The 11,594-nt window shown below is 37.9% G+C and overlaps 2 protein-coding genes across 4 annotated transcripts in view; one reads left to right on the top strand and one right to left on the bottom strand.

The window, feature by feature from the left end:
• The first annotated feature begins 1,053 nt into the window (after positions 1–1,053).
• On the top strand, positions 1,054–3,338 carry LOC125222372 (alcohol dehydrogenase 3). Its single transcript, XM_048124928.1, has 10 exons — positions 1,054–1,202; positions 1,393–1,529; positions 1,611–1,657; positions 1,763–2,088; positions 2,166–2,248; positions 2,344–2,419; positions 2,504–2,565; positions 2,662–2,757; positions 2,846–3,007; positions 3,088–3,338. The coding sequence occupies exons 1-10, from the start codon at positions 1,169–1,171 to the stop codon at positions 3,199–3,201; spliced, it is 1,137 nt and encodes a 378-aa protein (XP_047980885.1). The 5' UTR covers positions 1,054–1,168; the 3' UTR covers positions 3,202–3,338.
• A 534-nt stretch (positions 3,339–3,872) lies between these two features.
• LOC125221002 (putative transcription elongation factor SPT5 homolog 1) overlaps positions 3,873–11,594 on the bottom strand; it is a 9,650-nt gene continuing 1,928 nt past the window's right edge. Inside the window, exons 2-23 of one of the 3 annotated variants that reach the window (XM_048123126.1) lie at positions 10,701–10,805; positions 9,161–9,393; positions 8,906–9,052; positions 8,621–8,779; positions 8,437–8,520; positions 8,100–8,170; positions 7,655–8,012; positions 7,386–7,541; positions 7,209–7,306; positions 7,073–7,121; positions 6,846–6,998; positions 6,575–6,718; positions 6,383–6,485; positions 5,978–6,133; positions 5,831–5,876; positions 5,651–5,745; positions 5,482–5,560; positions 5,206–5,260; positions 5,015–5,132; positions 4,786–4,929; positions 4,576–4,676; positions 3,873–4,443 (exon numbers count right to left, since the gene is read on the bottom strand). In XM_048123126.1, coding sequence (XP_047979083.1) covers positions 4,198–4,443; positions 4,576–4,676; positions 4,786–4,929; positions 5,015–5,132; positions 5,206–5,260; positions 5,482–5,560; positions 5,651–5,745; positions 5,831–5,876; positions 5,978–6,133; positions 6,383–6,485; positions 6,575–6,718; positions 6,846–6,998; positions 7,073–7,121; positions 7,209–7,306; positions 7,386–7,541; positions 7,655–8,012; positions 8,100–8,170; positions 8,437–8,520; positions 8,621–8,779; positions 8,906–9,052; positions 9,161–9,393; positions 10,701–10,805 — 2,900 coding nt within the window. In that variant the 3' untranslated portion in view covers positions 3,873–4,197. Of the gene's footprint in view, positions 4,444–4,575; positions 4,677–4,785; positions 4,930–5,014; positions 5,133–5,205; positions 5,261–5,481; positions 5,561–5,650; positions 5,746–5,830; positions 5,877–5,977; positions 6,134–6,382; positions 6,486–6,574; positions 6,719–6,845; positions 6,999–7,072; positions 7,122–7,208; positions 7,307–7,385; positions 7,542–7,654; positions 8,013–8,099; positions 8,171–8,436; positions 8,521–8,620; positions 8,780–8,905; positions 9,053–9,160; positions 9,394–10,700; positions 11,212–11,594 lie in introns of those variants that run through there. The other 2 variants (XM_048123123.1, XM_048123125.1) reach the window with 2 other exon arrangements.

The following is an 11,594-nucleotide window of genomic DNA, read 5'->3' as shown; positions in this document are numbered from 1 at the left end:
ATTACGAGTTTTCAACTTAGTTATGGTTTTAGCAAATCAAGGCAATTTGTAAACTTGTTCAACAAGAATATATACAATTAGAATAAAACACAATAAATGCAAATCGGCTAAAGTCATCCGATAAATTAACATTATTGTACAATTTCTCAAAATTTTACTAACATAGTAATATTCGCACAAATGTTGGCATTTGCTTGTAGCACAAGAATTTCTTTAAAAATAAAAGATTGTGATCTATAAGAATATGTGTAGTAGAAATACGATCAATATGGCAATTAAGATCAGAATTTACTTTAGGACCAACTTGTTTTCAAATTTATTCAATTTTTATGTCAATAGTTGTACACAAACTATGGACTAGATCACTTTATTTTCAAATTTTATATTCCAACAAAAAATTATATTTTCTGATAAATATAGAAAATAAAGTCTCTATCGATATTCTTATTCGCCCCAAGTTTGCAGAGGTTTGACTAATATGCTAAAACGTCAGTTACGAGTTTATTGTAAAACCATTGAAGCACAAAGGATTTATGGGCAAGTGGTATTACATTTGCATGGACCCCACCACTTCGTCAACTTTTTTTGAGGACAAACCATGTGATCAAATAAAAACGGCAAACTTAATTTATGTAAATGTTATCTATAGCAAAATATTTTTAATAGGAGAAGTTGTAAAGATTAGGAAGCTGCATGAGGCAAGTAGATACTAGTATACTACAAAAGAGGTTCTTGATAGTGGAGGAAGTATCTTAAGGTTTCTTTGTCACTTTTGGTAGTATTGTAAGTAATAAACAAAATTTTTATATACTTAGAAAAGTCATATAATAATGTCATGAGGGCCACGTCAAATCAATGAAATTAACAATAGACCCCACTTTAATTAAATTTAAAAAAATCAGAAGCTAAAACAAACGGCAAAAACCAGACCACTAACCCAACCAATCATATGAAACCAATACATGGATTCGTTTTAGCCTCTTGTATTCATTCTTTTATTTTCAAATATTTAATACTAATATTTAAATAAAGTGGGAAAGATTCATCCTCATTCGTCACACATGCTTAGTGTACTTGTATAAATAGCCGCCAACAGCAACCCAAAAACTCATCTTTCATTTCTACTTTACTAAGCAAAACTACTTCATTCAAGAAATATTAATCTGATATGGCTACTGTGGGTAAAGTCATCAAGTGTAAAGGTATGATCTTTAGTTTAGTTTGCTCTACTTTTGTTCTTCATCCATTGGAAAATAATGAAAAAGATCCGATCTTTGATTTTTTTAGTATCAAGTTTGTGTTTTTTGGATTCAAGAAGCTATAATGAAGTGAAGGGCCTTCGATTTATTCATTATTAACACTTGTTGTGTATGTGTGTGTGTGTGTTTGAAGCTGCTGTTGCATGGGAGGCTGGGAAGCCGCTGGTGATTGAGGAGGTGGAGGTGGCGCCGCCGCAGAAAATGGAGGTCCGGATTAAGATTCTCTACACCTCTCTCTGCCACACCGATGTCTACTTCTGGGAAGCCAAGGTAACTCAGATTCAACCACACTCGCTCTCTATCTATCTATCTATGTATCTCTCTCTCATGGTGTGGAATGATTTATTTCAGTCTCAAGATTCAGTCTTTCCTCGGATTCTGGGACATGAGGCAGCAGGGTATGTCCAATTCCTAATAAAGTTTTGATCTTGATGAATTCTTGAATTTTCTAGCAACTTTTTTAAAATGCTTAATTTGTGGTGTATGAATGTATGTGTGTACAGGGTTGTGGAGAGCGTGGGAGAGGGCGTGACGGAGGTGGCACCGGGCGATCACGTGCTCCCTGTGTTCACCGGAGAATGTGGAGACTGTGCTCACTGCAAATCCGCCGAGAGCAACATGTGCAGCCTTCTCCGAATCAATACCGAGAGGGCAGTCATGATCAATGATCAGAAATCAAGATTTTCCATCAATGGGAAACCTGTTTACCATTTCCTTGGCACATCCACATTCAGTGAGTACACCGTGCTCCACGTTGGGTGTTTGGCCAAGATCAACCCCCAAGCCCCTCTCGACAAAGTCTGTGTCCTCAGCTGTGGCATCTCCACAGGTGCGTGTTTGTGTGTGTTTTTGTTCAATTGGAGAATGTGAAATGAAAGTGATGTTGTATTTGTTGTTGATTTTTAGGGCTTGGTGCTACTTTGAATGTTGCAAAACCCTTCAAGGGCTCTTCTGTTGCTGTTTTTGGGCTTGGTGCAGTTGGACTTGGTGTATGTTTTCTCAGACACAATAACCTTGTTGCTTTCAAGCATGATCACAAGAGATTGGGGTGGTTTTTTACTTTTTTTTGTGTGATGTTTTTTAGGCTGCAGAAGGAGCAAGACTGGCTGGTGCTTCTAGAGTGATTGGTGTGGACTTGAATCCTGCTAGGTTTGAAGAAGGTGTGTAATTTAGCAATTAATTAATCAAATGCATTTGGTCAAAAAATGAAGTGATGTGTCTAATGTTAGTGTATGTTTATGCAGCTAAGAAGTTTGGTGTGACTGAGTTTGTGAACCCTAAAGACTACAACAAGCCAGTCCAAGAGGTTTTTTTTTTCTTTCAAATTAATTACCATGGCCTCTATTTTGATGTTAAATTTAGTTAGTATAGTATTTGATGTTTCAACTTTTTGTTTGTGTAGGTGATTGCTGAGATGACTGATGGAGGCGTGGACCGGAGTGTTGAGTGCACCGGAAACATCAATGCCATGATCTCAGCCTTTGAATGTGTCCATGATGTAAGTTATACATACATACATACATACACACATGTTTTGCAATTGATTTGTAGAATGACAATGTCGATGATGATGATGGTGACGATAGGGATGGGGAGTGGCGGTTCTTGTTGGAGTGCCTCACAAGGAGGCTGTGTTCAAGACTCATCCAGTGAACTTCTTGAATGAGAGGACTCTCAAGGGGACTTTCTTTGGGAACTACAAGCCTCGTTCCGATCTTCCATCTGTTGTGGAGATGTACATGAACAAGGTGAGTAATGATCTAGTCTTATTAGATATACTCCATATTGGATCATTGATTCATGAACAAATTGGTTGGTAATGGTGCAGGAGCTGGAAGTGGACAAGTTCATAACTCACACAGTGCCATTTGCAGAGATCAACAAGGCCTTTGAGCTGATGCTTAAAGGGGAGGGGCTTCGTTGTGTTATTCGAATGGAATGAGACAAGATGATGAGCATGATGATACAACTTCCCCTTGTTTAATTATTGTTGCCTTTGATTTTCAATGTTATTTTCTTCTATCTTGATGGTTGGTTGTATCGTCTGAATAATGATATGAAGTAATATTTCCAGATTAATCCACTTGTTTTTTGTCTATATATCTTCAAGTTTAAATAGAAAGACTCAAAAAGTTTCGATTTTTTATGAGTTTCAATAATTGAAATCATAGAATTAAATTTCAAAATTTGGGGCATGAAACAATATATTTTCTTTTTTAAGGCAGTTTTGGAAAAACACTGTACAATTGATAAAATAAAAGAAAAATAGAAAGAAAAAATGAATCAGATATTATTAATAGTATAAAATAAAGCCCAATTCATTAGAGAGAAAAAAATTACTATCATCTAATTTTAAGACATACAAAGATAGAGAAAAATTGATCTATTTTATTTGATAGGGGTAACAATTAGTCTCTATGCAAAAATACCAATATCTTTATAACAATAAGTTGGGACTAATCAATGCTACTACCTACTAGTATAACATTTCAAACAGAAAGAAATTATACAAAACTGAATTGGAACGGTACATCCAGATAGTACACAATTTTGTCTTTTATTTCTGGAATTTATTGTGTAAAGCAGATGTTCAAGTGGTAGCATATGACAATGTTGACGAAATGAAATGTGAGAATAATTGTACATAAAACTATTTATACAATTGAGCATTCAACTAAGAGAAATATAGTAGTACTCCACTAGACTAATAGACTATTAGTAAATCATAAATATACAGCAGCTTCAATTAGGTAAATGATTTTACAAGGCAAATGATTTTACAGCAAATTGAACTTGCCAGATTCTCTATTCTTCCTTGTGTAGTAGCGGTTTTTGCATTTCCTGCCCAACTCAGTAGAGGCTTCGATTTCAATGCAACACCTTGTTGCCATCTGCCAAAACATTGACCTCACATGATCACTGGCTTCAGCTTCGTCTTTCACGCTTGAACTAGTTTCGCCAAAGATACCATGTCTAAGATCTTGACGTCCAGTGTGTCGTCAACTTTGACTATTCCATCAGTGCCGTCAATACCAATAAGTTTCCCAGTCGCCCCACGGTGTGCGCCTCCCATGATCTTGATCTTGTCCAACTTCCTTGGTGGCACTACTTCAATTTCGCTGGGAAGGGCAGTCACCACATCACCATTACCGCTTGATCCAAGAGCTATCTTAGACGAGCCATCCTAGAAGATTAGAAAAACGGTACCATAAATAACAGTTATGAATATCATTATGTCCTCCATATGTCGACTATCATTTATTCCGGACATAATAAAATTTAATAATCCAAGGTAACTAATGAAAGAATGGACTACCGGAAGCACTTCTCTTATAACTCCTGGAGTAGTGTCATCACCAGGCCTCCGAACATTGACCAAAATATCAGGCAGGAACCAAGGCCCTTCACTATCTGCACCTGCAATAGAGCAGTCCCATAGATTGTAACAAGATATTAACACAATCGCAAAAACTTCATAAGCGCAAAAAGAAAAAAACAGTTGTGAATGAGAGATATAATAACAGACCTACGACAGGTGACATCATATCCAAGCCACCACTTCCAGGTGTCATCGGCTGCCCACCAGGTGTCCCAGGTAAATATGCAGAACTTGGAGTCATCGGAGGTTGCCCACCAGGAGTGGAGGGCAAGTATGGACTAGGAGCATTTGCTGAAAAACAAACACAATTTCAAGTCAAACCAAATTCCTACACTTGTGTCCCGGGTGTAATATGATGAGAAGAGTGCTGAATCACCATAAGCAGATCCGCTATCTCTCGGTGTGCCTGCCTCATTGTAATTGTTACTTGGGGTATTTGTCCAACCAGAACCAGGTGTGGGTGCTTCATATGCTCGTGAAGGAGGACTTCCTGGCTGATAATATTTAAGAAATTGTTACACAATGAGAAAGTACCAAGTGGACTTGTTAAAATGCACCAAGATATACCTGATATTGTGGACTTGTGCCCCAAGAACCAGGATTTCCATCTTCCCAATTGTCCCTGATATTCAATCATTGTAAATATAATTTCCTTAGAACAAACTCATTGTAAAGACTAAAGCATAAGCCCAAAACTTTCAATCACAGTTTATAGATTTTCAATAAGATGCATTACTAATTAACATCCTCTCTTATTTCTTGATGGGAGCAATAAAACTAGTTTCCTTCCACACTTCACGAACAAATACTTTAATATAGATGCATCTTCTTTCAGGAGAATACCTTGGTGGACTCATTGGTGTATAAGGATTCCATGCTCGGTCACGCATAGGTGTCCTCATACCATCATGGTAAGGAGTTACTGCACAAGAATTAAGGAACGATAGATATCAGCAGATAGCCACACTAAAATGCAATTAGGACCAAAAAAATGAACTATCATAAAACATACCACCAGAGTCCCTCATAGGAGTCATATACGGATGCAGAGGAGTGCGAGAAGGATGCATCGGGGTCTCACTTCCCATACCATATCTGGAAGTTTCCCTGGTGAAGAGAGTAAATCAAAGCTTAAAATCTAAGGACCTAAAAGATTTGAAGACCTACAAAATTCAAAGTTACCCACTCTTACCTGGATGGTGTAACATTGACATTATCCGAAATATGACTACGATCAACTGCAAAGGCCAAGGTTGCCATCAAACACTATGATGCAAAAGAAAAAGGAAATGAAAATGAAAAAAGGTTAGGAAAACCATTTCCCGAAAGGGGGACTTGCCTGCAACGACCTTCATCTGAGATTCTAATTCAATCCGAACAGTGGAACCTTTGACATCTTTAACACGTCCCTTGCAACCTTTATAATGGCCAAGACGAATTTTCACAGTGGCTCCAATTAAAGCATCATGGCCTCTTCCACCTCCTCTTCCTCCAACTGTTCAATCAAAATTATCAACTCATGAGAAGTGTGGAATAAACTTTATCACAAAACTGTGGCCAAAATAAATCAGTGAGCATCAAATGGAAAAGAACACATGAATGATGTGATATGTAGGCGACCACATTAATTTTATCAGCTTTGAACCTTAGAAGTACGGGTACCACAACCACGGGTGATAATCACACCACAGAAAGACCCACATAGACGAGTTCGATAGTCTTTTATGTATGCAAAATTACTTACAATTATTATGACCACCATAACCACCTCTAGGTGGTCTCATGGGAGGGGGAGGAACACGTGGTGGAGTTCTCAGATGCGAAAATTTTGATGTCAAGGAATTGCCCTGCATTAAAGGCATTGTCAATAGATGCAACCAAGCAAATGAGCAAATAGCATGTCAAATGGGTGCTTGATAACTGATAAGATCCATACATTCCTTTCACCATTCGCCCGTGATCCACCAACCATCATACAAGAGTCTGATTTTACGCAAATAAAACCAGCATGCTCAAGGTGATGCCGATCATAAATAAACAGAACTCCTTTGTAGATATGTTCAACTGGACCCTGTTTTCCCTGGAATGTGGCAAAATAGATATGGAGTAAGCAATTGGATAAGAAGGAACCAGGAGACAATAGTTTCCCAAATTTTAGACAGTCAAACATCGTCAAGTAACAACCACTAAAGTTGAAGACAACGCACCCTACACGGACCATCAAGAATTTTAACAACATCTTTCACAGACAGTGTATTCTTGTACCGATCTTTAGCAAAAATCTTCTTGTCAACCTTGTATTTAATCTCTCTTAACCTCGCGAGAGCAACATCAGGTCTCTCTGGAACACCCTTAAGAACCTGAATTGCAGCCGATACTAGTTAGGAACAATGAACTGATAGTTTTCACTAACTTCTTGTTTTGAGACACTCACCTGAAAGGCTTCACTCTCGACTCGTATAATTACACCAAAACTATTGTCACTGCACAAAATTAATTGTCAATGAGCAAAACCTAGAAGGAGAAATCTGAAAAGTTAAAAACTGCGAAAAAATAAATACGAAACTTACTCTAGCACCACAAGATCATGGAGCTCATAATCACCAATCTTAGTTACACCAGACGTTACTTCAGAGCTCTCCACAACATTGTCCGCAAAGACACGTATCTATGTAAAAACAAAACAGGAATGACATCGGCACATGATCAAACAAAAATAAACTTATAATAGAAAGCTAGCTGCATACAAGTTCCTTTGTTGTGTCTGAGACTAAATTCACCACATGACCTTCAACTGAGACAACCATACCAGTTGCACCCTCTGTAGCACCAGACACAACCTTTACATGATTTCCAGGTTCAAAGTACTTGCAAAGGTCTTTGTCGCTAATAGCAAGGGTTTTCTAGAAATCAACAGGTGAAACATGGTAAATTTCTTTGTAATAATTGCCATGATCCACATCCAGAGATGGAATTTAAGATATTGCATGAGTAAAAATATGTTAAATTTACTCACCGGAAGGCCCTTTTCATTTGGTTTAATATGAACAGTATCTTCCTCAACCTTCTCCACCCATCCTTTCAAGTTTCTAAGATCTCCCTTGACAACTATAACCCTATCACCCTTCATAAAATGACCTTTCTTTCTGTTTGCAAAGAGTGTAGACAAACTTGACATGTCCCCATCCCCAGTTTCACCAGGTTGCCTAAATTTTTCGAGTTCATCAAAGGTTGGTTGAACATTCTGAGTGCTGAGTGATTTTAACGAGACATTTTTATACAAGAAACCGTCCTTGAACATCATCCCTTCAATTTTTTCAAAATAATCACCAGTAGCTGGATCCCTTCTACGTTCAACTCGTATATGAAGCTCTCTGGAATTAAGAAGTTAAATGATATTACAGAAGTTTAAATAGAATTGAGGATGAAGTAAATAGAAGAAAGTAACTTAGCAGCTATACCTAGCTTCATCAATATTCATAAACCGTGCAGGGGGAGTAAATGCCTTCTTCTTGGGGACTTCCCTCCCTTCCTGAAAGCAGGCCAATATGTGCTTGTAAACAAAAACTCAAAATGATCATTTGTAAAAGTTACATGCTAATTTGATATTAATATTAATATCAAATCACCAACAATGTGTAAAGGTTTACAAGTTGCAAGAGGTACAAATACTCTCAGATATTTGATACATAACCGAGGAAGTTCTCTGATTTACAAAGAAAAACGGAATAAAGGAAAATCTTAGTCGATTACCATAGTCAGTCCCAGATTAAATCCATACAAATTACTCATACATACCAATTTGTTAGACAGGGCCTGCAAATCAACCCTAGGAATGACTTTCACAGTGGCTCTCTGCCGCACATTGTCCACATCAACAACCTTGCATTTAAGAAACCAAAGCAAAGTCTCACATATATGCTAAGAAACAAAAGAAAAAATGACATATAAAGAAAACAAAGGTTCCAATAACTATATATACCTTCGCAAGATCCCCTTTATAAGTACCGATCTTCAATCTGACCCAGGTATCCCTAGAAATATCAATTGCTTTGCTTTCAACTGACAGAACATCTGTCATCTCCTTGATTGGAACGAGCATTATTTTACCCATAAATATATTGCGCATACCCTTAATAGCCTGTATTGGATCACGCAAAAAATCTCTCATTTATCACCCAAACTAGATCAGCTTAAACTATGTACAATCATAAAATGAAGACTTGTACAGCGATGACAGAAAGAGAAAGCAACTCAGCAGATATACCTCCTTCACATGAGCCTCTTTATCTGCCTCTATGTATATAAAATTTTTTAGGTGATCAAGTGCTACGGCAGATCTGATTTGCAATTCAGGTCCTCTATCAATGCACTTCTGCATAAGGCAAACAGCCACCTCCCTTTCACGGCCAATCTGCAAAGCACAATAGGTAAATCAAATTAGACAATAAAGAACTCAGATTATCCATTTACACTTCTTTTCTACTAAATCCAGATATAACGGGGCCTCCCATTATCATACCGCACATTTCACCATCCATAATTTGGGATCCCTAACAGAAGGCAGTAGAGCTTGTTGTTCTACATCCGTTGCTTCCTCGTCATATTCAACATTAAGGCTCCGTGCATATCTTTCCTGAATTCTTCTCTCAATCTCCTCAACATCCTCTTGCTCATCCTCACGTGGAAGCAGCGGACGACGGTGCAATCTTCTATCATCCTCGTCAGGTATATCAGCTCCCGGATCAATGAAATCTGTATATGCAGGCAGATACCAAAACATAAAGATAAGTAAGCATGCTAAATGCTTCAGCAAGAAAATTGTAAGAAATAGTAGGATTTCAAATAAACTAGTAGGAAGTGATACCGAGCACAAGTCATCTTTATAAGACTTCCAATTCCAAGTCCAATTTACAAGTGTGATCTCTCAGCACAAAGTGGGAGGACAAATGCTCAGAGGAGCAAAACACAGAGGAAGTTGAGAGATTGTGATGGATACTAGATGCAACACATAGGATAGGACAAACTATATCCAGAAATAACCCAATAGTGTGATCAAATTCTCATTCATAGGAAGTTTTGATAAAGTGAAAAAAAAATTCTCCTCATTACTATATTCCGTTACTCACTTACTCTTCAGTAACAAAAAAAGACAAATAATCTAATATAGCACATAGCTTTATCAAATGCATTGTGCAAGACTAAACGCAACATATCATCATTTAAATCTGAGATCAAATGTCAATCTCATTGGGTTCTAACTACTTGAACATAAATTACCTAACCACTTTAATCCAGGAGCCTATGTTGTTTTATCTCCTAGTCTCCCAGGCAGAAATAACTGTACTTTCTCAATAATGCAACATGTGGTATGCATTCACAGATGTTCATAAATTTCTGATACAGAAGCCAAGAACCCAAAATAAAAACCCATATGCAAATACGAGGAGCTTTTGATGGGAAAGAACCTAAAAATCACAATAAGAAAGGCAAGAACACTAGCCAGGGGATCTACTGGTTTCGTGCAATAAAAGTAGATGCCTTAAATCTAGGAAGAAAAAATAGAAGCACAAATAGAAGTCCAACAATCAAGCAATTCAGCTGTAATTCTTCAAAGCATTCTGCATTCACAAAAACTGCATTCTGAAATCGCTTATACCAATATTTTATAGTGTTTGCAGCTATTAGATGACATCATGACAAGAAACTGGAAGGGCCAAAAATCAAACATTTCAGACTGTGGAGGCTGCATTTTTTCAATTGGTTTGTTCGACCATTCAAATCAAATCAAATCACCATTGCAGACTAGGTTGTATTTGAAACAAATAGTATACGACCTATCCTATCAAAGAATTGACCTACATATCCTAGTCTTAGTTCGTAAAATTGGGGATGGATAAAAACCCTATTTTTACTACTGCTCTTGGCCAAGCTGCATCATGCCATCTCTCCCTAGATTTCCAATGTCCAGGAACAATAGGCAAATTAACTGGATACCAAAATCGAAATCAACAATGAACCCAATTTCTACGCAAATAAATAAAAGGAAGAATCATACTAACCGTCATCCCCTTCCTCTTCCTCCTCTTCCTCATCCGAATCAACCTGCGCCTCCAAATCGAAAAAGTTTGAGGCCCCCTTATGGCGCTTCCCTCCCCCTCCTCCTCCTCTTCTTCTGGCACCGCCTCCACCGCCATAATCCTCATCGTCGTCGTCCTCCTCTTCGTCTTCGTCTTCGTCCGCTTCGTCGTAGATGAAATCCGATGTAGTCCTCTTCCGTTTGACCTTCCCCCCATCATCGTATCCGTCGGCCTCATCGTCCTCTTCGTCTACGCCGTCGTATTCGTCGTCTTCTTCGACGTCGTCCTCGTATTCGTCTCTGCGGCGCGACATCGCGATTGGCAATCAGAATTCTTCCCCAGCGATGATTGAGAGCTTGTGATTGAATTGAATTTGATTTGGGGAGAGTGTGGGTGTGAGATTATATGAGTTTTCGAGAGAGGTTGCTGGAGTGTGAGACACAAAAATAAAAAGCCCTAGAAACAGGCACGGCTTTGAATCGAGAGAAAATTCATGAACTTCGAGTTGATGACTACATAATCAAACTTTTACTTGGACTTCTTTCTTAATTTAATAGTAACAGTAATTTATTTTTGCTATAATAAAAATAATTCAAATAATAACTTGAATTATGCGGAACCAAAAGTGCACAGAGTGGAGTATAATCGATTTTTGAAAAAAATACTCTTAAATTTCTATATAAATGTTTATTGATTAAGTTTTTCCTGTTTTAACAGTTCTTCGCTCCTCTCGCAATGAAAAAAAAATAGTTCCCTTGTTGCTTCCCGCCAACCTTTCATCGGACGACCTTCATCTTTGTTTATCGTTGTGGTCATCCCCTATCTCAATCGCTTCATGCGTAGCCATCCCCACCTGCAAATTGCATTGTCGCTGCA

The sequence above is a fragment of the Salvia hispanica genome, chromosome 4 (assembly GCF_023119035.1).
Source record: "Salvia hispanica cultivar TCC Black 2014 chromosome 4, UniMelb_Shisp_WGS_1.0, whole genome shotgun sequence".
Classification (NCBI taxonomy): domain Eukaryota; kingdom Viridiplantae; phylum Streptophyta; class Magnoliopsida; order Lamiales; family Lamiaceae; genus Salvia; species Salvia hispanica.
The sequence above is the reverse complement of the archived record's forward strand: the minus strand, read 5'-3'. Positions and strand labels throughout refer to the sequence as shown.